The sequence below is a fragment of the Rhipicephalus microplus genome, chromosome 5 (assembly GCF_043290135.1).
Source record: "Rhipicephalus microplus isolate Deutch F79 chromosome 5, USDA_Rmic, whole genome shotgun sequence".
Taxonomy (NCBI): Eukaryota; Metazoa; Arthropoda; class Arachnida; order Ixodida; family Ixodidae; genus Rhipicephalus; species Rhipicephalus microplus.
The window spans coordinates 78,268,591-78,294,683 of record NC_134704.1 but is presented as its reverse complement, the minus strand read 5'-3'; the positions used below and the strand labels follow the sequence as shown (position 1 = coordinate 78,294,683).

The window sequence follows — 26,093 nt, the reverse complement described above, 5'->3', positions numbered from 1 at the left end:
CGTGGACAACCGCGACACAGTCACTGTCATCTTCCAAACTCATCATCAGCAAAGGTTCTAGCCAAGCTTCAGCGTCTACGACATAGCCAATGCCAGCTGCCAGAAACAACTTGGACATATTTCTAAATGGATTTTCCGCATGCCATGGCCAAGTCCGGCCACTCTCGAACAACCAGTGCCGTCTACCTAGAGGCATTGTCGACAGGCGCGCGCAATCATGGCCGAGTGTCATGAGGAAAAACTACAGCAGGGCTTAGGTGCGCGGCAAGCGGAAGCAAAGCAGAGGAAGACGAGGTAGAGAATAGAACAGCTTGCCCGACGAACAGGTGCTGTATCAGTCTCGCTCATGACAGTAGGCACGGTTTTGACAATGACAAACTTGTAGACACATGCATCAGCTTTCCAAATGAATAGTACAGGTGCTACTCCTGCAAAATGAGGTAGGGCTGCTAACCTTTCTGCAAAGCCTTGAATTCTTCCATTTTGGATCTCAGCTGCTTCAGCTGCAAGAGCAAATGAATGTCAAAATATGCTGCTCTTCCTGAAAACCTTTTTGATTATTTGTCTTACCGACCAATTAGTGTGGTCTTTCTCTCACCTGCTCTTGCACACCCTGCATGTGTTGTTCACTGGCCTTCTTGAGGTCCGCTAACAACTGGTTTGAGCTGCACAAAGGGTACAAAACAATTCTGAGCAAGACTGTTATCCAAAAGAAAATGAAGCAAGAAAACTGTCGCTCAGTTTCAGATTCATTGATGATTTCTCATAGAAAGCAAGAGTATACTAGTATTCTGCAGCGAAAGCAGAATGTCTTCCATTTTGATCTTTTTCAAATTCCCTGAATTTTCCAGGTTGTCCATGACGATTAAAAGCAAATTCCATGACTGTCACGTCTGCTTGGAAAACGCTGTGCACAGGAAACAAACCCTCAAGTTAAAAAAGTTGAAAACTAAGGCGCTCATATAGAATAAGTAAACATAATTACCGTACATGCTCAGAATGTTCAGAGTGTGTGCGGTACATATGAAAAAGTACATCTGGCCAAAATGAAACAACTGAGCCAGGCAGTGAGCAAGTTGGCTGTTCGATCTTCGGAAAAACCAGGAAGCAAACTCACGAGTTAAAATTAACCACCACTGAAAGTTTGAAGGAGCTCGTAATAGTCTGACAACGCAGCCAAAACTGCTACGAAACGTATAAATTGTGCCTTCTCACGGCATTCGTGTAAAAGAAGGATACGGGAGCCCAGCCGGTTCCGCCACTGGAGTATATTCTAGTTCAACATATTGGCTGCAGCCCAGGCCGCTCAGGATGTAGACTGGATTGGATTAGATTGACGTGGACTGCTGTATACACTATTGATATGCATTCCCACCTAATTTGCACACATAGAAAATATACTTTTCAGCCAAAAAAAAAAACAGCTACTAATGTATTCTGTACCCCTCGCCTTGACAACTAAAGACAATGTCGCAAAAACAAAGCTGTACTGCAAATTTTTTTTTTTCCCTCAACGGGCAAATGCGTGTTGGTGTTTTATTTCTCTGAACTTCGACGCTTGGAGCACAATGGAAGTTCTCAGATGCCTACAATGAAAACTGGGGGTAGCGCTTAAAGAGCTGACATTTGAAAAATATGACAGCAAGAAGAAATCTGTCAGGTCGGAACAGCCACCTTATTACATGGAGGAATCATGAATGCCAGTGTGTAACCTTAGTTTACATACTCTTATATGGACATGATGCTAAGAAATAAACATAGATTTAAAAAAAACACTTTCAAGAAACTGAAATGAGAAATATAGCTGAAAATGCCCAATGATACCCTTGAAACGCAAGCTACTAGTAATAGGAGTGTAGCTGAGGACGTTTGCCATTGCATCGCCACTCATAAAAAAAGTACCGTAATTACTCGAATCTAACGCGCACCTTTTTTCCGGTTAAGCGAGTTCATAAATCGCATGCGCGTTAGAATCGAGTACGAACGAAAAAATTACGGTAAATCTATTGCCATCGGCAAATCCAAAATGACCGCCCCCTACGTGCGTCGGCATGGCGCGTGGGCCATTTCTGCCTATGTGTTTCCCATGTGCGGCACTTCGTACGTGTGTTGAGGAGTTCGTCATCTAGTAGTGCATTAGCATCGACGGCGTAGAAGGGCCGACTCCAAAAACTCGAGTGCACCACGATGCCGCTTTTAAAAGAAACGTCATCGCGTATGCAGAAACGGATGGAAATCGGGCCGCATCGCGGTCGTTCGGAGTTCCCGAAACGTGCGTGCGGGACCGGCGGAAACAAAAGCAGAAGATTGTCGACAGCAAAGCTTCACGCAAAGGCTTCAGTGGACCACAGCAGGGTCGGTTTCCGCAAATTAAAGAGCTGCTCGGCGAGTATGTGCTTGAGCAGCGAGCGGCACAGCGGCCCGTGACGACAGAACTGCTCCAAGTGCGGGCTATGCAATTAGTCTTAGAAAAAGGTCTAATGCGGAGCCAGTTTAAGCGAGCAGGTGCTGGCTTTTCTGCTTTATGAACTAGCTTTATGAAGAGGAACGGCTTTTCCCTCCGAAGGGGAACATGCATATGCGAAAAGTTTTGCGGAGGAGTACGATCAAAAGCTTCACAGTTTTCAGAGGTTCGTCCTAAATTTGCGGCACAACAACGGCTACCTGCTTGGGCAAATCGGGAATGCCGATCAGACGCCTCTTTACTTCGACATGCCTGGCACCACAACCGTCGAGAAGGGGGCGAAGCAAGTTCGCGTGCTGACATCGGTCCACGGTAAAACTACAGTGACGGCAATGCTCTGTTACACGTCAGATGGGCACAAGCTTCGCCCGTACCTCATATTTAAATGGAAGACGCTCCCGAAAGGAGTCGTTTTTTCGAGTGGTGTGATCGTGCGGGCCAACGTGAAAAATGGGTGCGCGTTGCAATCGATGTCTTACTTTTTTTTTTTTTTCGCTGTGGAAATCGGGTGCGCGTTACAATCGAGGGCGCGGTAGAATCGAGTAAATACGGTAACAGACAGTTACAGTATACCAAGCTTAGCAGGATTGTGGGCTTGCTGTGATAGCGGAATTCAAGTGCACATTTGCAGATACGTACAGTAGCCGTATGTTAATCGTACGCACGCTATTTTTCAGATGCCCGCTCCGAAGTGATTTGAGCCTATTTGTCGAAATATTCTCTTCAATAGTAGCAAAGGACTGTTTAAAATAGCTTCGCTTGCTTTCAGTTCGCTTTCATGACCGAGTATTAAAGATAAGCTAGTAAAATTTTTGAGATAGCTTGTAGTGTACAGGTATCCCGAAGGATTACGGCCACTAGCGTGGGTTCGGTCCTAGCGAGCCGCAGGGCACGCGTTAACCGTCGCCATGGCGAGAACACAGTACTGCTCAAGGCCGCAACACTTTATTGCCTGCGGCAACACCAAAACACAGTACAGAGCCTGTTGCAAAGGCGCGGCGGGAAAGCAAATGGGCTTATCCACACCACGAGCGAGCAGTACTACACAGGGGTGCCGCGAGCACGTCTCCATGGTAAAAGTGATTCACGGAGACACCGGGACAGAGGCCCAGTTGCTCGAGCGAGGGCAAAGGCGCTCGCGTTGGCTTCGGAGAGATACGGGTCCGGCGCAGCCTGGCCACGCACTAGGACACCGCACCGCTTTTCAGCCTAGCGTTCGCAAGGGGCAATAAAAGGTGAGCGTTCGCCGTTGGCGAAGTCCGACGAGCCCCAAACAATAGGAGTCGACGGAGGGAAAAGAGAATGCGTGCTCACCGTCAGCTGTCCCGAGAGACTTTGCGCACGACATCATTGTCGACATCCGCTACCGGGTGAGAGGAGTTAAACGTCACTCTGCGCTCCCCCAGCACAGCAGACAACGGAGGAGGGGAGTCATGTCGGGACATGAGAACGGCAGAAAGAGATGGCAAAGCCCGCGCAAAGGCGGCGGGCTAGCCTCGATTCCCACAAGCTTCTTATTTCAAATGCTTCTAAGCCTAATTAGAAGATCGATGTAAACAAATCGGGGGCATAAATGTCTTTGCATTTGGTGTGCGGTTCATATTTTTTACTTTTATTATTACTAAAATAAACTTTTAACAAATGCTTTGCGCAGTGACACAGGCAAACATTGCCGTTTTCCTTTTCACTGTTCTTCAAGTTATCAATCCTCTGATAGATGGCACCACCATCCCAGCTGGGGCACGTAAAATGCAAAAACGCTATCCCGCTAAACTATAAGACGCCGTCCGCAACGTAACACCATTCCCTCAACCTCCGCTATCACACTAACTGTAAACTATACCTATCTAATAACAGTAATGGCACGACATACTTGGCAAGTTACTGCTAATGGGAGTTCTAGCCTAAACAGAAGGCCTTCAAGCTAACCTGAAATTGTGGCCAAAATAAACAAGCACAAATTTAGCTACCCGAGTAATGTTGAGGTTCGAAAGTCATATAAGCTGTGTGATGCAACAGATATCTAAATAGTTCATGTAGCAATATGGAAGCTAAGAAATGCTATAGTCAATGTGAAGGACGAGTTGCTGAGCCGAAATCTCCCCGGTCTTGTTTACGTCATAGGCTCCCGTGATTGTGACAATCAGTACAACAATGAAACCAGTGATATCGAGAAGAGTTAAACAACATGAACATGATATCACGAAGCTATGCTTGGCCTCGAATACCTTTGCTAAAGACGTGAAATCTAAAAGCCGTCAAATTGACTAGTCAAGCGCCCAGTCACGCACTGCACCACGTGGGTCTCTAGTGGTGAGTCAAATCGGCGCCACCGCCTTCGCATTCTTATGTTTGTTGTTATGTTAATTGATTGTAGTGGAATATTGGGTAAGGTTGTTTTAGCTTGTTGAGTGATGCATGTTAATTCGACTGAAGATGTCGTCGTTGCGAATGCAATTCAATAAATGTGTTGTTTGGATCGGTCCGACTGCATCTACTGTGTCTGTGCTCTCCGAGAGCGCATACTTCTTTCGAGATCCCTCAGAGGCAGGAGAAACAATGTAAAGCAAGGAAACAGGTCAGACCTATTGCATAGTGTTGAATTCAGAAGTAACTTATACGGTACTGTACTTGAATAGCGCAGCAATCCACAACATCCTGGATTTTCTGTCACGGTGTAGCTGAGATGAGCAGTTTTACAATTGAATTACAACCTCAGGACAACTGCTGATCTAAGTATGTGCCCCAAGAACGGCAACATGAAATGGTTTTCTTTATATGCAGCAGAATCTCTGTGGTATTGATCTCAAGGGGAAGCCCAAATATCACGCCCAAAATTTCTAATCATCCGAAAAAAACTAGCAAACATTTTTTTCAAAACATAATGTGTACAGAAACATTACACTCTACCTAAGGAACTCGTGTAAGTCTTTCTAAGACACACAAACGAACCCATAATGGATGACGCAGCTGGGTGCCGCAAACGTGAATGTCAGTCATAAGTTAACAACGGGAACACCAAAATGATTCATGCCTTTTACAACTTCATTGCCTTCTACCGCTGTATACCTTTGGAGCTACACAGGAACTATTAATGATCGCATAAATAGTGACAGCAGTTTCATGCATAGCAGCTATGGCAAACCATAGTCCAGTTTTCCATCCATATGCTGAACTGTGTGCTGAAAACAACATACAGTTGAGTCTCGATAATTCAAACGCGAAGGGGCCGGAAAATTTGTTCGAATTAAAAGAAGTTCAAATTAATGAAAGCTAAATAAATGAAGTGCTGTCTATGCAGTGGCGCATGTGCGTTGAGCTAACACACAAGGGGGAAGATTCAGAAGATTTACATTTATTCACAAATCACAGGACATTGGTTATTAATTGAAGTAATCCGTGATGCCCGCCTGCACACGTTTGCCGTGCAGCGAGTCAATCAATTTCACACACAGCTTGCAAAGCATTTCTACTTTGGCTTCAGCATTCTCCTGGCAAGAGAAGTTGCACGCGGAAACGTCCAGCGCCGACACTTTCTGAAGATGACAACGACGACTGCGTAGAAAAGCCTCCCGCTCTCCGCTACACAGCTGCAGCATGGCCAGCACGTGACGAGAAAGAAGGAGCGTCTCCGCGCGAAGAGAAGCAGATCGGCATTTGAGAGAAAAACAACACTCCATGGAAGCAATTTTTTTTTTTTGCTTTTTTTGCATGCGTTGGTGAAAGAAGAAGTGTTACGAAGCAAGGACGGAAAAAGAAGAAGCATAGCACCAACGCGTGAGAGACACTCCCCCCCCCCCCCCCCCCTCCAGGCGCAGAGCCGTGCTCTCGCAAGGGGCAAGGGCTGCAGAAGATAGTGCCTTTTTCCTTTCCTTCAACCACACATTCATTAAACACAGCGACAGCTTCTTTTTTTTCCCTCTCTCTCTTCGCGCACAGCGTTGAAAGGAGAAGGGTCTTTACATGGCAAGGACGGACAAGGGGAAGCATGACATGGGCCCGTCGCAGATCGGCATTTGAGAGAGAGCAAACATTCCACTGCAGCCTTTTCTTTCCTTTTCATTTCCATCGCGCGCAGCGTTCAGGTGTCGCAGGTGCCGCCGCGGGACTGGGCGGGGTGCTGAGAGCATTTTCGGAGCGCGGAATGTTCGAATTAACCGTCGCAAGTGCTTGTGTGTTCGAATTACTGGGCGTTTTCGCCCATTAGAATACACATAGCTTTGACGGGACCTCATCATGAGTTCGAATTAACCGTGTTCGAATTAAGGAGATTCGACTGTAGTTAGTTGTTATCGATAATCACATATGTCGCTGCTAAGCGGAAGTGCCGTGGCGAGAAGAATTATATGCAAATGTCACGTATGGAAAAGCAAGGCCCCAGTCAGAGTGCTTGGAAGAAACATACTTTGCAAGCGTGTCTATCAGAGTTCGATTCAGACGCTCCGTGAGTGAGCTTGTGCCTCGTTTCACATGACTGTAGGATATCGGCTATGACCTTTGATGTAAAGGTGCGGCCACGGTCTGTAAGGAGCTGGCGTAGAGCTCTATGTTGCAAAATCACGTCATGTAGGAGGAAGTCGGCGACATCTGTAGCACAGCTCGTTGAAAGTGCTATGATGGCGTAGGGCATGGCGTAGTTTGTGGCTACAGCTATCCAGCTGTTGCCAGAAGAAGACAAGTAAAAAGGACCCAGGAGGTCTAAGCCAATGCGGAAGAAAGGTTATGAAAGGTCAAGTGGTTGAAGATGTCCGGCAGGAAGTGTCGGTGGTGTTTTGCGGTGCTGACATTTATCACAAGCCACAACGTATCTTCTGACTCAGTGTGAAAGCCCTGGCCAAAAGAAGCGTCAGCGAATCTGGTCGTAAGTGATTGATACACCAAGGTGACCGGCAGTTGGAAGGTCATTAAGTTCGTAGAGAACTACCGAGCAAAGGTGTTTCGGAATGATGAGCAGCTGGGTTGGTCCATCTGGGTAGAAGTTCTGGTTGTACAGGACGCCATCATAAAGGACGAATGAGCGATGGGACCTGTCGGATAATGGTGATTCAAGACGTTCAATTATAACACGCAAGGATGCATCCCGGCGTAGCTGATCACCAATGCGGGTCAGTTGTGAAACGGAAAAGACACAAGTATTGGTGTCTGCGTTAGAGATGGTGCTCAATTCATCGACTGGGTAGCGGGACAGGCAGTCTGCGTCCTGATGTAGGCGTCTTGACTTGTACATGACTGTATAGGTATATTCTTGCATTCGCAGAGCCCAGCACCCAAGCCGACCAGTAGGATCCTTCAGTGACGAAAGCCAACAAAGTGCATGGTGGTCCGTTATTACAGAAAAATTCGTGCCATATAAATATAGGCGGAACTTTGTGACTGCCCAAAGAAAAGCAAGACATTCATGCTATGCAATTGAATAGTTGCGCTCGGCAGCTGTGAGAAGGTGGCTAGCGTAGGCGATAACTCGGTCGTGTCCTCACTGGCATTGGGCTAGGACGGCTTCAGTCTTGTGACCACTCGCATGGCTTTTGACTTCTGTCGGAGCAGACGGGTCAAAGTGGGCCAATATAGGTGGAGTCGTAGTCAATAGTCGTAGTCAATATAGGTGAGAAAAAGCGGCAGCTTAAGCGGAACCCCACATAAAAATTACATCTTTCTTCGGAAGGTCGGCGAGTGATCGAGAATTTGTTGCAAAATCTTTCACGAACTTTCTAAAATAGAAACGAAGTCCCACAAAACTCCCGACGTCCTTGACAGAATGGGGTACAGGAAAGCTCGTGATGGCGAGAATTTTCTCCTGGTCAGGCTGCACACCTGATGCGTCGACAAGGTGGCCCAACATCGTAATCTGCTGGCGGCCGAAGTGACATTGCGACGAGTTTAGTTGAATGCCAGCAGTGCGGAAGATCTCGAGAACCACTGACAAATGCTGAAGGTGTGTCTCAAACATAGGCGAATATACAAGGGCGTTATCCAGGTAGCAGACATGTTGACCACTTGAACCCTTGCAATAGCAAGTCCATTATATGCTCGAACGTGACTGGGGCGTCGCATAGCTCAAACGGCATCACCTTGAACTGGTATAGGCCGGCTGGAGTTACAAACGCAGCCTTTTCTTGGTCTTCCTTGTCCACCGCAATCTTCCTATAGCCAGAACGTAAGTCAATTGAAGAAAAGTATCGCGCACCGTGAAGACAATCGAGGGTGTCATCAATGCAAGGCAAAGCGTAAACATCCTTTCTCGTGATTCGACTAAGATGGCGGTAATCAACGCAGAAGCACCTTGTGTAATTTTTTCTTAATGAGCACAACAAGAGATGCCCAAGGGCTCGAGAAGGGTTCAATAATTGTTTGGCTAGCTTCTTCTTGACTTGTTCTTGAATTACCTTACGCTCCGTGGCAAACACCCGGTATGGTCGGGGATGAATGGGAGGAGAATCAGCTATATTAATGCGGAGCTGACAATCGGGAGACATGTCCGGTTAGAGGCCATGGTTACAACGGAGTGTGGTACAGTGATAATGCGTGCCAGGAGAGCATCAGGAATAGGCGTGCCGACATAATCACTGTCAATAACAGGGCAACTTGTATCCGATTCAATGAATTTGAGGGCTTTTGGTGGTATGCGACTGAAGTCTGTGGTACAGAGGCTTTTCGGCAGATCTGGGCGAGAATCTGGAAGAAGCAGCTTTAAACAGAGAGTGCTGGTGGAATAGTTGATCAGGGCAGAATGCATTGATAAGAAGTCCTTCCCGAAGAAGAGGTCATGAGGGCAATTGTCGAGCACGGTAAATAAAACAGGAACGTGGCAGCCGGCAAGGCTAATACAAGCGGTACATATTCTAATGACGGCCACAGTTCCCCCATCGGCGACAGGAAAGGCTTGTGTTGCGGCAGGCGTGAGTACTTTTTTTGAGGCAGCGACAGACGCAAGCACTCATTATAGACACCTGAGCTCCAGTGTCAAATAAAGACGTCAAAGAAAGACCATCCACATTGTAGTGTACGCGTATCCCGAAGGATTACGGCTACTAGCAAGAGTTCAGTGCTAGCGAGCTGCAGGGAACGCATTAACCATCGACGTGGCGAGAACACGGTACTGCTCAAGGTCGCAACACTTTATTCCCTGCAGCAACACCAAACTGCAGTAGAGAGCCCATCGCAACAGGGGCAGCAGGAAAGCAAATGGGCTTATCCATGCCCCGGGCAAGTACTACACAGGGTGCCGCAAGCACGTCTCTGTGGGCAAAGGTCCGAATGAGCCCCAAACAAAGGGAGCCAACGGACATAAAAGAAATGTCGTCTCGAAGAGGTTCTCTCTAACTCCCGACGCATGCATCCAAAACGTCCCGAGAGGCTTCGCGCACAGCGCCACAGTCGACATCCGCAACCAAGGGAGAGGGGTTAAACGGCACTCCTCGCTCTCCCAAGGCGACAGACCACAAAAGAGGGGAGTCTTGTCAAGACACGAGAGCGAAAAAAGAGGTGGCAAAGCCCACGCAAAGGCGGCAGGCTAGCCTAGATTCCCACAACATGCACTTCCAGCTAGTTATTAGTAGGGAGCGTCAACGGAGGATTTGGGTCAGTCGCACTTGATGCAGCACTACCTCCAGGAGCTGCATGATCTAGTTTTCTATCCGGGAGAATCCATAGTTAGTCGACGATGAATATCGGCGGGGTTGGGGCGACAGAACGGCGGCGTTGCAGTGACGGTGAACGAGCGGTAGAGCGGCTGTTAGGTGCGTCGGAAGCAGTATATTCACGGCTGGGCAAATACTAACGGGTGTCTATGTATGGGTGAGGAGAAGAAAATTGGCTCCAGAGGGGGGGGGGTCCAAGCGCTGCGGCAGTAGCAGAAGTCGCACACGAAGGCATTCTATGCAATCTCATGGTCAGTCCTTATGTGATAGCAATGACACCACGTCTGACTTTCCTTATGAGACGCTATTGGCAACGCAGTTTCGGTTTCAGTTGTGATAGCGATGACACTGCGTCTGACTTTTCTGATGGAAGGCTATTGGCAACGCAGTTTCAGTTTCAGTTTCACGCGCAATCAATTTTTTAACTCTGTTCTTCGGGAGAAAGATGCGAGTTGCATTCAATTTTTTAAAGTTGAAAATAAAGATTCGTCTGCACCTGCTTAAAGTAAGTAATGCTGCCATTGGCAAGCATAACTGAATCTACCTTTTTAGCAGAAGCACAAGGTCGTGACGTGGGCTTGTTCAGGCGGTCTGCACCAGTTCTATTGGGCAAGGCTGAATGACACGACCTCCTTAGTTTTTCGATTACGCGATGCTTAGATTATATAATTGTCTTATGTGGTGCCCTGAAGGTCCTATGATCGGGGTTCCACTATATACAAAATGGCCAGAAACACTGTCATGTGTGTCTAATTTAGCTGTAGAGCCAAGTTACCAGCTAAGAGCATACGGCAAGCTCATTTTCTTAAAAGTACTTCATTTCATTTCATTTTATTAGCTTAAAGACCCCATTGAAGGGGTATTACATAAGGGGTGGGTACACATATGAAAACATGAAAGCCATTTTTTTTTTTTACAATGCAAGGTAATTTGTTACGGTGTTCAAAAAGGTGGTAGGACAGGTTATGGCGGTGATTTCGTTAGAAAGGCCGTTCTAGTCCGTAGCTGCACGAAAAAAGAATGAGGACGAAAAAGTGACGGTGCGCGTACGCGGCCGCTCAACTTGTTGCGGGTGACCAGTGCGATGGGAGATGTGTGCCGGAGGAAGAATGTATGGTGGCCTGCCGAGCGAGCTGTAAAAAAATTTGTGAAAAAGGGAAAGACTAGAAATGCGGCGACGAGATGCAAGCAATGATAGGCCAGATTCTGTTTTCAGTGCTGATATGCTGACGTCGTAAGAGTACGTAGAATGAATAAATCGTGTGGCTCGATTTTGAAGTGACTCGAGTTGATTGATGAGATATGCTTGATGCGGGCTCCAAATGGCTGATGCGTATTCTATCTTCGTCCTTACGAGAGATTGATAAGCTAGTAATTTGACATTATTAGGAGCGTGACGCAAATGGCGTTTTAAGAACCCGAGTGTTTTGTTAGCAGATGCAATGATGTTCGTAATGTGCGTTGCCCAGGTTAAATCGCTACAAAGGGTTACTCCGAGATATTTATAGGAAGGAACTAATTCAAGGTTTGTGTCAGCAATTTGGTACGGGAATACTATCGGATTTCGACGGCGGTGAAAGTAAACAGTTTTACATTTGTTAGGGTTGAGTTCCATTAGCCAAAGGTTACACCATTCCTGTAAGCTTAGTAAGTCAGTTTGAAGAGACGTGTTATCCGAAATGTTGTTTATTTTACGATAAATAATGCAGTCATCTGCAAACATGCGTATGTTAGAAGATACATGTAATGGTAGGTCATTAATGTAAATCAAAAACAGAAGCGGGCCTAGGACAGACCCTTGAGGGACACCTGAGGTTACCGGGGTAGTGTTAGACATTTGATTGTTGACGGAAACTGATTGCGAACGATTAGTTAAGAATTCTTTAATCCTAATCACATTGAACGCGCACATCGCCTAGGATGCATGCAGGAGGCCATAATCGGCCACTCATTGTAAAATTCAATCAATTCAAAACTAAAGAATCTCTACTTTCTAATGGCCCCAAATTTAAGGGAAGCAATTTCAGTGTTGGTGAAGATTTCTCTCATCCCGTCAGAGTTGCTCGTAAAAAACTGATCGCCTTCGCTAAATCAAAATCTACTTCCTACTCGTTGCGGTTCAAAACATTGCACATTGATACCAAACGCTACGTGTATGACCACTCCACAAATTCTGTTCAGGAAATGTTGTAGCAATTGCCCCATCATCAAAATAGGCCTCACCGCCCTCGATCCGCCCCTTGATCCGCCCCTTGATCAAACTTATTGCTCTCTGCTATCTTTACTAACATACGCAGCTTTATTCCAAAAGGTGACATTATTTCTAATCTGGTGTTATCATCTGATAGCAACCTTCTGATACTAACGGAAACATGGCTTACTAGTGACGTGACTGACGGCGAGGTATTCGCTGACCTACCCAATTTTAGAGTGTTTCGAAACAATCGCAGCGGCATGAGAGGAGGAGGAGTACTCGTCGCTGTCAGTCACAACATATCCTGTTCGTCTATAAACATTGTGTCCGACCTTGAAATCTTGTGGCTTAAATGCCATGCCGCACCGCACTCAGTTTTACTAGGCGTTTGCTATAGGCCCCCTCACAGTACTCCCGATTTTTCTTCTAAGCTCAATAATATCCTAAGCGAAATAACGACCAAACACCCTAACATGCATGTAATTCTGTTTGGCGATTTTAATTTTCCTAATATCGATTGGGCAAGCCAGCCTGCACCAGCGGCTACGTCAAGGGAATCGAACGACTTCCTTGATGTATGCCTTAACTTTAACATATCTCAAGTTCTTACAGAACCAACCCGCGTTACCGATAACTGCCAAAACAATCTGGATCTTATATTAACCAGCCATCCCGAGTGCGTGTCCTCCATTGCATACCTGCCTGAAATCAGTGACCATAAAGTCATTCATGCTGACTTCGTGATTAAGCCCGCTTTAGCCCCTACCATAAAAAAAACTATCCGTTTGTATGATAAAGGAAATTACGAAGCAATTAACTCTGAACTAACGAATTTTTACTCCACTTTTGACACTGCCTTTTCTCATCATAATGTAACCGAAAACTGGTTGATTTTCAGAGATAAGCTAAACGAAATGGTTGATAAATACATTCCCCAAATTAACATCAATCCTAATGCCGCCCAACCCTGGTTCAATAAAGCACTGAAGTGATTAGAAAACAAGAAAAAATGCTCCTTCCGCGCAGCCAAGTCCCGTAACACCCCTGATGCATGGAACAAGTACAAAGCCGCCGAATCTGCTTATCTGCAAGCCATACGTCACGCCAAACACTCATTCTTCCATTCGGACGTACCGAACATGCTTAAGAACAACCCCCAAAAATTCTGGCAAGTCATAAACCCACAGGACACGTGCAATATTACACTATGTAATGAGTTAGGGGATGCCCTAAGTGACACGGAATGTGCACGCGTGTTTAACGCCGCCTTCGCATCCGTTTTCACCCAAGAAACTGAGTTGTCATTTGCCATCCCTCATGCGAACTTTGAATGTACCATGCCACCAATTACGTTTTTTTCCAGCGGTATTTCATCACTAATAGACAAAATCAAACTTTCCTCTTCAGCTGGTGTAGACAACATTACTTCCAAACTCCTGAAAAATACTAAACATATCTGTGCAGCGTATCTGTGTCTACTATTTTCACAATCAGTTTCAACAGGAATGCTGCCTCCAGATTGGAAGCACGGAAAGGTCGTTCCAGTCCACAAATCAGGTAACAAACAATCACCATTAAATTATCTTCCCATTTCATTAACCAGCGTACCCTGCAAACTCCTCGAGCATATCATCTACACACATATCATGGACTTCCTTGATTCCAATAATTTTTTTCATCCTGCGCAGCATGGCTTTAGGAAAGGGTATTCGTGTGAAACGCAGCTAGCTATGTTTGTTCACGACTTGCATGTTAACCTCGACTCTAACCTTCAGACTCACGCCATCTTCATCGATTTCGCAAAGGCATTTGACAAAGTTCCTCACGAGCGCCTACTACTAAAGCTTGTCGCGTTGAATTTAAATGATGACGTATTACTATGGATTAAAGTTAAGACTGCTCTTCACTAAGCGCTGGTTACATTTGTTTGCACAATCTAGGGGAGTGGTTGAAAAAAGTCTGGAGTCTCCAGGACGTTGTGAAAGGACAGGAAAACATGACAGACATCCACTTGAATAATTACATAACAGACATTTTCACAGCAGGAATTCACAAATGCATTGCAGGTTTGGTTATCGAATGAGACAGCTCAGCGTACCGAAGCTGCAGGAGGGAGTGCAAATGCTGAAATTCAGACTGAATGTTCTCCGCCAATTGGTTGTAGTGGTTGTCAGAGCTCCTGCAGATGGCCTCAAGTTTCTGCAAATAAATAAACACAGACATTTAAGATTGGCAAAAGCATATTGCAACAAACTCCACAGGGGTCTTGCATGTCTAAAGCAATTACGATTATCAAGGACATCATGACGACAATCTCAAGATTAATTCTGACTGCCTGCGATTTTTAAGCACGCAGCTAAATTTAAAGCATGCCACAGCCTTACTATATGCTCACCCTACCAAAAAAAAGTAAGGCTGCAAAAACAAAGAGCCAGTATGCAATTTTGACTCAAAAGGCTCTGCACAAAATTCTTGAACAGCAAAACCTCTACAAAGTCTGTGAAAGGTGACCATCAAAAAGCCAAGTTACAAGAAGTTTTGTTGAACAAGGCACACTGCTAAACATTTTCATTTATTCTGCATGCAATACCCGAGCAATTTCATGCAACTGTAAAAACAACAAAAAAGCATGAGTACAACTACACCATTAAGATAAAAATGTGCACCACATGCAAGAGACACAGCGGCACACCGCCTCAGAGCACCTATGGCTAGCCTGGCACAACATGTAATACGGTATAGACCACTTATAACAAATATGGCTGGAGTTGCGAATATCTGCACTATAACCAAAGAACCTTTTTGAAAGGCTACAAAACATGTTGCACCAGCAGCCGCGCTTGTTCAAGAATCGAGGCATGCAACACGGGCTGCTTACTACAATTTCAGTATTTGAATGTCCAAAAATTAGGATCCGAAGACCTACGTAGCCAACAAAATAAAAGAAGAAAACACATGCACACACATAAAAATTAAAAAAACTGACAAAAGAAAGTGCCATTATTTGAATGTCCAAAAATTAGGATCCGAAGACCTACGTAGCCAACAAAATAAAAGAAGAAAACACATGCACACACATAAAAATTTAAAAAACTGACAAAAGAAAGCGCCATCTAGGAAATTCACCAACTCAATTATAAGCATTGCACAGGAACTTTGTTGAATCGCGACCAAAATTCGGCATGCTGAATGGTACTTCTTGCTTTTTTTTTTTTTCCTCACGCCTTCAAATAGGCACCCATCGGCGCTGCCGGCAGTGTGTTTCGCTTGCCTCCATGCCGGCCTCTAAATGGCGGAAAAACACGAGCACGGCATCCACTGCCGCTCACGAGAACAACAAAAAGTGTGTGCATGCCTAAAACAACCACGAAGATATTTGTGTTATTAGTAAACAGAACTTTATGAAGCCTGCGAAAACCGCACGCAGTTTCATTTTTCGACTTTCACCGGCACCAACTAATGTTGTGGGCAAGGCTAGACACTTGACATGATACGCTTTTTATTGCGACACAAAACAGGAGAGCAATGAAGGACTGTAGAGAGTCCCTTTAATCTATGCTACTGTAAATACTGCTTGTAGTACTGTAAGTACTGCTTGAAAAACTACAACGAAACTCAATAAGTGAAACGACCTTGCATACCTTGACAGTTCTTCTGATGCCATTGTAAGGTCTCATAGCTTTGTCCAGGGCTGGTTGCAGCTGCAAGATGGATGTCTTGTTCTGGAAAAACAAACGGCACATTACAACTCTCAATAAATTATCAATATACAAGCAAACTTGAATAATCGTAAGAAAGCTGCTTTTGTTGTACCCCAATCGAAACGGCCACTGTTTAATTCTATGAAGGTATTGTTGGCAGCAACTAGAAACATTTACAGCTATTTTTAAACAACATTTTCAAAAAAGGCAATGCAAGACATTGTTGCGACATAAACCTGAATATTGTCACACCGTCGTGACATAGAGGAATGCAGCAGCAGACCTTCAAGGTGAAACTTTATTTGACCGAACTAGGGGCCATGTAACAGAAAGTCAAGTTACAGCTACCAATGCACACTGCACACTGATATCTGCGCAGAGTGAATCTGTCGCCGATAAATTATCCTCGTTGGAACACACCGTCCTTTACACGTCATATGTCGAACTTTCCAGCCTTATCACTTGTGGTCGCGCAAGCTCTGAAATAATCTTGAGTGTTCGCGTTTTGTGCACTACCTTAAAATGATCTACAGTCAAACTTCGCTACAGCCAATTCACAGGGATTGCGAAAAATTCCATTGTAGCAGAAATTTCTTTATCGTGGAAAAAGTAGTAAATAAAGGGAAAGAGATATGCACAACACTCAGGAAGCAGTTTACTTTCAAAACAAAAAAAAAAATCACTTATTTTTGACTGCTTGTGCTTTCACACGAGCAGCGGCAGAATGCGCTGCTCCCATTCTGTGAGGAGCTTCATGGCGACATCATCGTCATGGGCACCAAGGAAATGACGCAGGATGTCCAAGGAGTTCATGACCTGCGACGCGGTCACTGGTGTCGGCGCCGCAGAAACACCATGCGCAGCTTCGTCGTCGTCGAATGAAGTGGCGGTGGCGGTAGACGTGTGATTCCTCCCGAGGATCTTGGCATCACTCAGCTCCTCGCACAATCACATCGGCGTTGGCATTAACATAATCGCTCAGGGCAACACTCTTGACAATGCTGGCATCGTCGAGAGCTGCCCATGCTGCGGAAAACAGTTCTTAACATCACACTGTGCCAATATCCATGCGGTGGCCAACTTTTGCACAGCCACCAACAAGTAGATTTTCATGTTGCGGCCATACTCCGTGTTCAACAGATTTCATCGAAATAGCCTCGATCAGTATGGGTGCTTTAAGCTGTTGATGATGCCTTGATCTAAAGGCTGAATCAACAACGTGCAGTTTGGCAGAAGAAACTTTGCCGCAACGTTCGTCATTGCTGTCCAGGCAATGTGCTGAGCAATTATCCAGCAGCAAGCAAACACTGCAGTCTTGCTTTTTCATGTCATTGTCGAACGCAACGACCCAGTCAGTGAAAATGGCCCTCGTCATCCATGAACGGCCGTTGGCAACGTACTTCACTGGCAGGTTTTTCGTGCCCTTGAAGCATCGCGGTTTGGCGCTCTTGTCAATAAAGAGAAGGGGCCATTGGTCGGACCCGCCCACAAAGCATCACACAGGGGTGAAAGCGGCCTTCAGCCTTATGGAGCAGCTTTGGTTTGGTTTGGAAAAACTTTATTGACAAGTCCGAAGGCGTGCGCCCTAGCACACGGCGGGCCGCTCCCACGATGGGACAGTAAGGCCGAGCCCTAGCGCCGCATCGTGGGCCCTCTGGACAGCCCAAAGTTGCGATGTTATGTCTGGACTCCGGAGAGCGGAGTCCCACTTTCTGGACGATGCTGTATCGGTGATGGAGCAGCTTTGACAGCAGGAATAACATGGTTTTGGAGCAACTTTGGAGCAGTAAAAGGGGTGTTTCAGAGCAGCTCTTGAGCACCAAAAGGCATGTTTTGGAGCATCAAAATTGAGTTTTGGAGCAGATTTCTTGGGTCACACACCACTGTTAATTAGAATTTTCATTTTTTCCTTGCTTTCTCATCAAAAAAGAAAAAATTTGTAGTTTTTACTAACAAGCATTTAATGCTGATCAAGTGACCAGATTTACCCCAAATTGATATATATTTTAAACCTTACAACATTAAAGCTAAAAGCATAGGAACTAGAAAAAAAATAACATAAGCAGCACTCTGGACAGCTACTCAGAGGAATAAAAGAATTTATGTTAAAATGTTGCAATGCTCAAAATGTGATTCGAGTCGAACACCGCATCTAAGATGAACAGCAACTGAAGGCTAGAGATGAACTAATATAATAAAAGTTATTTTCATACTAAACCAATAGGGCTCTATAAAAATAAATGTAAAAAGCTTGTGTTGTGGTCATTGAAGTGCCACAGCCGGGAACAGCGAAGAAATTTAGACATGCAAGTAAACCTCTACTCCCCGACCACTCAGCGCATTCAAAACTAGTGAACACAGGGATTGCCAAGCTTTGCTCTAAGAGTGCCTTGAAGAAGTCGTGCCACCATATGGTACAATTCAATTTTTGCCAGCAACGAGGGAGGCTGCTGGATACACGGTTTCCTCAGCTTTTTGCTAGTTTCCGTAGCTGAATGTATCTTGAAGGACTGCAAAAATGAAGCCCTTCCTGTTGCAAGAACAATTGAGCAAGGGAATCGCACAAGGGTAATACCTTGCGTACACGTGGCTTCCCAGGGCCGTACCCAGGAATTTTTTTCGGGGGGGTTGCGTGTAGAACGGCTGCCATTTTTTAAGATTTATACTGGCTTATTTTCGTGAATAAAACAAGTACATCGTTTACTTGCAATAATTCGATGGTACTTTTCAATTCTTTGTACCCAAATAAAGAAATTTGTATGTCAACCTCAAATTCTGGTTAAAGCAAGAAATAAGTTTGGACAATAGCACCACCAAAGCCGGGGACACCGCGACAAACTGCTCCTGATGAAGTAACACAATGTAACCGCGGTACAAAAACAGTATGTATGTGTTACAAGCTGCCACTCTAGCATCGCCAGCGCGAAGTCGGCGACGAGAATGGTGTTATATTCAGTTTCGATTTTTACTTTGTGTTCTTTCACCCCCAGGGGTCGCGTCTGTCTTTTATGTATATATTCGATGTGTTGCGTACAATAAACGTCTTTATGTACGGTGGTGCTGCCGGTGCTTCTTACGTCTTTCGCAAACACCACATTGGCGACGAAGATGGGATAAACACGTCAAGCTACCTTCAGCATCGAGTGTCGTCCGGGTCAGCCCCGCCATGAGTTTCTCCGGCCTTGCTCCACCGCCGCCGTTCCTCCCGACGCCCGGCCGGCCGTCACTTCCATGGGAGGACTGGGAGCAGACCTTAACAGTCTACCTTCTAGCGTCCGGAGCAGCTGAGTTCCCACCAGCGCGACGCAAGGCCATTCTTCTGCATTGTTTGGGGGCGGAAGGGCAGCGTGTTTACCGGACTTTACCTGCAAGGTCAAATGCCGCAGCACCAGCAAGCGCCGCAGCACTGTAAGTAAGAGAGAAGCCTCCCGCGGCCGCTACCGACGAGTACGAGGCTGCACTCAGCACCTTACGGCAGCAGTTTTCCGCGTCGGGTAACGTCGTCGTCGAGCGTCATCGTTTCCACCGCCGCAGCCAAAACGCAGGCGAGTCCGTTCATGACTTTGTTGCGGCTTTACGAGAGCTCGTTTCGCATTGATCGTTCGTTTCACAAGATGATGCTCTGCGGGACCGATTTGTTGCCGGCGTTGTTTCCAACCGCGTACGTGAACGATTGCTGCTCGAGGGTTCCTCCCTTTCGCTCGAGAGCGCAGTGCGGATCGCTCTTCAGTTTGAGCAAGCAGCTGAAGAGCTGAAGAAATTTTCTGCTTCGGTCGAGCCTGTTTCTGTACGGCGTCGTTCCCAGAATTCGCATTCTTCGCGAAAATTCAATTTCCAGCCAAAAGCGCATTTTCAGCAAAACTCTCCAAGCGCTAGCGGTTCGCGTGCGCCGCAGGGGCCCCGCCCCCCTCGGCAAGACAGAGATAGCCGGTCCGTTTCACCACACTGTTTCCGATGCGGCTCGCGAAATCACTGCGCATCAGCGTCACAGTGCCCTGCGCAGGAAAAGGTGTTTGTTTTGCGGTATCAAGGGCCACTTTCAGAAAGTATGCAACCGCAAGCGTCAAATGCAAGGCAGGATTCGTGAAGTTGGCATCGATGACGATGCTTTGTCAGGGGGAAGTTCTGAGCAAGTTTTGACTGTGCAGCATCCCGCTCGCAGTGCAATTTACATACAAGTACGCGTAGCGGATGTCAAGTTGTCATTCCTTGTTGACTCAGGGTCGTCTGTTTCAATTCTATCAGAGCAAGAATTTCACCAACATTTTCAAAGCAGTTTGCTCCTCCCAGCCTCGCATGTCACTTTGTTTGACTATTCGAAGCGGCCAATTTCCGTGCTAGGCTGTTTCCAGGCAGACGTTCAGTTTAAAGGGCGCTCTGCACCACTTCTTTTCTACATCGTTCGCCAAGGAACTTGTCTGATAGGCCTTGACGGCATTAAGGCCCTAAATCTTCGAATACAGGGCTCCACTCTTGAGTGCCTGCACACGTCCGTTGCCCCGCCGCCGCGTGTTAATGACCCGACACCTTGTCACATTCCGATGCAGTCAATAGAGCAACCCAGGCAAGCAAACCTTCCGCCAGCCTTGGAACACGACTTCGGTTCACTTTTCAGTCCCGAGTTGGGTCTTGCTAAGCGGTTCACGCATCGTGTCAAGATTCGGCAAGGCGTGCAGCCGGTATCTTCGAAGCTGCGCCGTCTTCCATATTCACTTCAAGAACCAGTGTCAAATGAACTTCACAGGTTGCTGAGCCTTGACATCATCGAACGCATCGATGCTTCTGAATGGGTTTCGCCCATTGTTGTCGTTGACAAGAAAGACGGCACCATCAGAATTTGTGTTGACCTCCGGGAGCCTAACAAGGCTATTGTACCAGACAGCTTTCCGTTGCCTCATACAGAGGAACTCCTTCATGCCTTGGTAGGTGCGACACACTTCTCAAAACTTGACTTGGCTTCTGCCTACCATCAGGTTCTTTTGCACCCCGACAGCAGAGACCTGACAGCCTTCATCACGCATGAAGGACTTTTTCGGTTCAAGAAAGTTTGCTTTGGGTTAGCTTCTGCCCCAGCGGCTTTTCAGAAGATGATGGCCACAATTCTGGATGGCTGCCCTGGTGTGTTGTTCTACATTGATGACGTGATAGTCTTTGGGAAAAGTGCAGAAGGACATCTTTTGAACCTAACAAAGGTCTTGCAGAAAATCAAGTCCGCAGGCCTGAAATTGAACGACAAATGCCTCTTCGACGTTCCAGAACTTTCTTTCCTAGGGCATAAGGTCACTGCACAAGGTATCTCGCCGCTTCCAGAGAAAGTAGACTCGGTAGTTAACACTCCAGTGCCAACAGATGTTGCCCTCCGTTCATTTCTGGATCTTGTAGAATACTATTCCAAGTTTGTTCACCGCTTGGCCCAGGTGGTCGAGCCTATGCGCATTCTGCTTCGTAAGAATGAGCCATTCATCTGGTCAGCCGAAGCAGACAGCAGTTTCCGGAGGGTCAAGGGAATGCTTTCTTCAAGTACAGTTCTCCACATGTTCGATCCATCACTTCCAGTCATCGTGTCGACCGACGCTTCTGACTGTGGGCTGGGAGCCGTTCTGCAGCAGCAAAATGGCCATGAGCTCCGCACAGTGGCTTTCGCGTCTCGTACCTTGTCACCAGCGGAAAGAAAGTACTCGGTCGGCGACCGCGAAGCGTTGGCATACATTTGGGCGTGCGAACGATGGCACACTTACCTTTGGGGTCGCCATTTCAAGATTCGAACGGACCATCAGGCGTTGGTATCGTTGCTGTCTTCGCAAGGACGTGGCAGAAGGCCACTTCGAATTGCACACTGGAATGCGCGACTCCTATGCTACAATTTCACTGTGGAGTACTGCAAGGGGTCCACCAACACGGTGGCAGATGCTCTTTCTCGGCTGCCAGCTCCTGCCGCGCAGGCACAGCTGGCCAAGGATGAAGAAATTGTGTCGTTGGTCGAGTCGGCTTGCGTGACGAAGAAAGAATTCAAGCAAGCCGTCCTCAATGATGGTTGTCTGCAAACGGTCAAGTCGTTCGTGCTCAGTTCTTGGCCACCACAAAAGTCCATACCAGAGGAGGCAAAACCTTTCTACTCCGTGCGCGAAGAACTTTCTGTTGTTGATGACCTTCTACTGCGCGCAGAACGCCTCGTTGTTCCGTCCTCACTCACGGCTCAGTTCATCGCCGTTGCCCACGAGGCACATCCAGGCATCACGCGCACAAAGGCGCGACTTCGTGAGCTATTCTGGTGGCCACGGATGGACAAGCAAGCTGAATCTGCCGTGAAAAACTGTCACATCTGCCTGGAGGCAGATAAGTCTGCCAAAACATCGCCAGCGCCACGGCAGCCTATTGACTAGCCTGAAAGGCCATGACAGAAACTGGGCCTAGACATTGTTGGCCCATTGGAACATGCACCTCACAATAGCCAATTTGCTATAACACTGGTCGATTACCGTTCCAAATGGCCAGAGACATATTTCTGCAGCGAAGTGGCCACAAGCACCGTGAAAGACTTCTTAACCAGTGTTTTTGCCCGTGAAGGATACCCGGAAGAGATTGTTTGCGACAATGGGCCACAGTTCACTTTACGTGAATTTATAACCTTTCTTCAAAACCGAGCCATCAAGCTGTCTCATTCGTCTGTATATTACCCCCAGGCGAATGGGCAAGTCGAGAGGTTCAATCAAACTCTGAAGAACTTCATCCAGGTTTCACTCCTCGAAAGGAGACCTATCCGACAAGCAGTTACGGACTACCTCTCTATTTACCGCTGTACTCCACAGGCTACCACTGGAGTTGCCCCAGCAGTTCTGCTGCATGGGCGAATGCCCCGAACCAGATTGGATGTTGTGGGGTTTTCGGCACCAGCGTTTGCAAAAGACCCAGCAAAGGAACTGGCGCGACTGCGCCAGAGGGTCCGGCTTCAACAGCGAAGCAGTAAGGAGTACACGGACCGCAGGAGAGCTGCTAAGGAGCCAAAGATAACTGTGGGTGATTTCAATCGTATCAAGAAGCCATCCGTTCGCTTCAAGGGGGATCGCTTTTTTTCCTCGCCAACTGAGGTGTTGGGGAAAAGGGGACCTGCCTCTTTCCGACTTGCAGACGGCCGCACATGGAACGCCTCCAAGGTTTCCCGGGTTCCTGAGAGGGGCACGAGTCCACCATACCAACGTTCGGAGCTACCTGCGCCACAGCTTCCGGTTCAAGTGCCGCAGCCTGCCCTGCCACCGCCGCCTTCGCCCGGGTCGCAGCCGCTGCCTCCTGGCGTACTGCAGTCTGCCGTACCGCAGTCGCCTGCTCCTGATCTGCAGCTGCCTGTACCGGAGCCTGCCATGCTGCAGCCGCCTTCTCCTGGGCCGCAATCGCGGTCTCCTGGCGTACTACAGAGCTCTACAAGCTCATTACCATCTCCGGCCGTGCAGCATCCCCATCGGCCGTCCCGAGAGCGCCGGCCACCGGTCTGGATCAAGGACTATCAGACCCACTAGTTGCCTGTGTGTATAGCACAGTGTGTATGTAGTGTAAATATGTATGTGTATACAGCATGTAAAATGTACAGTGCATGCATAGGGGTTTCTTACTAACACTTACTAACAACTAATCACTACATATAAGGGAGGGAGTATATATTCAGTTTCGGTTTTTACTTTGTGTTCTTTCAACCCCAGGGGGCGCGTCTGTCTATGTATATATTCGAAGTGTTGCGTACAATAAACGTCTTTATGTACGGTGGTGCTGCCAGTGCTTCTTACGTCTTTCGCAAACACCACAAATGGCAGCAGGTTAGGTCGTTCCGTACGTAAGCAGAGACAGTGAAGAGATCAGAGACGTATGTGAGGAAAAACAAAACTCTAGTGATATTGCAGCACTGCAGAGGAATCTAGGAATATTGCAGAGGAATCTAGTACAACACTTAATACCAACTAACAAAATACATATAAAATCAATAAATCAGCTTACAAGAGAGAAGTATTACAAACTACACAAAACTAACCAACAATAAAACTATAGATGAGAAAGTCCGAAGGTATAAACAGGTGAAGGGATACCTGTGATGACCGGCAGCGTTGAGTTCACGACGATCGGATGCGAGAAGTCAGAGAGAGTTCTGGCACAATGCGATGTCGGCGGTGTTGCAGCGCTGGTGTTTCCGGGAGGCTAGTGCTTGAGCTTACTCGAGACTCAAGTACCGATGCCTACGTTACAGACGTTAATTTCGCTTCACAACTAGACGAATGGCTAAGTTTAGGTGGCCAGCCGACACGGAGCCACAACCACTTAAGAAATACTTCTTGATCTCCTTCTACACCATGTTGGTCAGCAACTAGACTGCTTAGCAAGGCGAAATCCTGCTCTTAAATTGACCTCCGTGTCCCCCGATTCTCGTCCTGGGGGAAAATTCTTATATCGGGGAACTCGTTTATAGAGGTTCATTATAAGCAGGTTTAACTGTATAACCCTTTATATTTATAGAAAATATAAATAAAATGGTGATACATCGGTATGCAGCGGGCTTGGTCTTGCATATTGAGGGTGCCGACCACCCACATCGGTGCTACGAGTGGTCTCTTTGTAACACTGCACAATGAGCTTGGCCGGACGGTCCTCAGTCGATACGTCAGATGCCCATCCACTGTTCCGAGGAGCCAGTGGGCGACATCATTCATTGCTTGCGACAAAGCACATTTCGGCTGCTTCCCTTCTGCATGTCCGCCAGCACAATGTTCTTGTCCACAAAGATCAGATTCGTCTTGTACATTGCAGCACCACGAGCAGAGTAGGCCTAGCCACACCTCCGAAAAGTAAGCTCGATCGCACTGTGCATGGCCACGGTGAGCCCATTTCAAAGTACGCACATCACGCTCTACCGAGAGTGCAAAGAGTCGTTTTGCAAGAGTCTTCCTCACGAAGTCCAAGGACGTGAGAAGCAGTACCACTAACCAAAAGTTGGTTGGAGACACATGTCGGCTACTTTCGCAACAAGCACAGCACGATGCCAGATTTAAAGCGTAATTATTTTCTAAATAATCATCAACCCCTGAACACAAAACAAGTGGGAATGCGTCCTTAAAGGGACCCTCTAACACTACTCGACCCTCTAACACTACTCAACCCCCCCTTTTTTTCACTCGTGGCTTGTGTAGGCTGAAATACAGAAAGATCAGCGCAGCGAAATGGCAGCAAGAGCTGTATGCAGTATAAAGTTATTAGATTTAGAATATAAAAAATGCAAGAAAAAAAAAGCCTACACAACTTGATTTCTGCAGGGTCAAATGTCTACATTTCACTGTAACAAACAGCGCCAAAAAGAGCATATATTACAAGAGATATTGGGGTTAAAAAGCATTGACACCATGGTTGAACAAGCTAACTCTAGACTAAAACACACGAGTCGATGAACTCTGACTCGCACAGACTTTGATCGAGCTGTGAATCTGAGCGTACTCAGGTGAGTAATATTCTCGTGAGTTGAGTCCAAGCGAGTCCAGTTGAAGAAAATTTTCACGTGTGTGAGTCTAAGAGTTTGGCTCAGAAAAATTCGGAGTGTTCGAGTCTGAGTGATTCGAAAACGCGAACTATATTTCACGAGCTGAGTGAGCTCCCCAATTTTTGACGACCTATACTAGGGATATGCAAAAGGAAAATTCGAGAGCTGAAGCAAATACTGATTTGAATAAATAATTTCGATTCCAATGGGAATAATAATACAGTATTTTTGTGCGTATCAACCGCACCAAGAACCCGATTATTTCAGTAGCCAAGTGAGGGTACGAATAATGCGAGGTTTTAGGGATCTTCTTAAAAGAAGATGCGGGTCTTAAAAGTGCAGTATTCCGAAGTTCAAACACTTTAATAATCTCCCGGCAAAATCTGAAAGCTGTGTTTAATCTAGAATTATTTTTTAAAAAACAGCGTCTTAAATGTCTAGGTGCAGGCGAAATGATGAAAAATTGGCTAATTATGTTTGAAGTTTGCACGCTCGCAACTTCTGAACGCGGCGACCAGGCGCCGCCATCTTGGTGTCATTTTGAAGCTGCTTTCTTTGTGCGTCTATTCCATATCTTCAAAAT

At 46.6% G+C, this 26,093-nt stretch overlaps 1 protein-coding gene across 2 annotated transcripts in view; it reads right to left on the bottom strand.

The window, feature by feature from the left end:
* qin (tudor domain-containing protein qin) overlaps positions 1 to 26,093 on the bottom strand; it is a 134,682-nt gene that overhangs the window by 76,346 nt on the left and 32,243 nt on the right. For both annotated transcript variants that reach the window (XM_075895705.1, XM_037425258.2), the window contains exons 8-11: positions 15,937 to 16,017; positions 14,394 to 14,494; positions 599 to 665; positions 455 to 503 (exon numbers count right to left, since the gene is read on the bottom strand). In XM_075895705.1, coding sequence (XP_075751820.1) covers positions 455 to 503; positions 599 to 665; positions 14,394 to 14,494; positions 15,937 to 16,017 — 298 coding nt within the window. The remainder of the gene's footprint in view (positions 1 to 454; positions 504 to 598; positions 666 to 14,393; positions 14,495 to 15,936; positions 16,018 to 26,093) is intronic.